Genomic DNA, 517 nt, shown 5'->3' on the forward strand with positions numbered 1-517 from the left:
AAAGAGAAAGGAAAATGTGAAATCGCATCATATGACCCCTTTAATGTACTGTTTATGTGTCTCTAACCCTAAACCTTTTGCATTGACAGCAGAAGCAGCCTGAAGAATGGCAGGAGCCAGAAGCTTATTTGGTTTCATCTTCTCAGAGCTCCATCCTGAGTTCAGAGAAAGTCAACGGACAGTCTGACTCTTGTACAGAGCCACATGATCCAGGAAGAGAACGAGACAGCATACATTCACCAAAGGAAGAACATACAGAGTTGAAAACATTAAGGTAAGATAAAAGAAAAATGAATGCTTTATCTTGTAAACTGATAGCTGAGCGTGAGATTGTTATTCAGTTTTTCTAAATCTAGTTCAGTCAACCATAATTGTAACAACAGTACTAGACAGAATTAAAAGTTGATCAAGATCTATATGTAATACATCTATTGCCACTGAAAAGTTTGGTGTCAGTAAGATTTCTTTTTTTATATGTGACACTGGACCACAAAACCAGTCTTAAGTCGCTGGGGTA

At 37.5% G+C, this 517-nt stretch overlaps 1 protein-coding gene across 1 annotated transcript in view; it reads left to right on the forward strand.

Moving 5' to 3' along the window:
- The window catches only part of LOC107575508 (tyrosine-protein phosphatase non-receptor type 2-like), an 11051-nt gene that overhangs the window by 8800 nt on the left and 1734 nt on the right, over positions 1 to 517 (forward strand). The window contains exon 4 of the mRNA XM_016261871.1: positions 90 to 274. Within this exon, the coding sequence (XP_016117357.1) occupies positions 90 to 274 (185 nt within the window). The remainder of the gene's footprint in view (positions 1 to 89; positions 275 to 517) is intronic.

The sequence above is a fragment of the Sinocyclocheilus grahami genome, unplaced genomic scaffold (assembly GCF_001515645.1).
Source record: "Sinocyclocheilus grahami isolate Dianchi unplaced genomic scaffold, SAMN03320097.WGS_v1.1 scaffold2682.1, whole genome shotgun sequence".
Classification (NCBI taxonomy): Eukaryota; Metazoa; Chordata; class Actinopteri; order Cypriniformes; family Cyprinidae; genus Sinocyclocheilus; species Sinocyclocheilus grahami.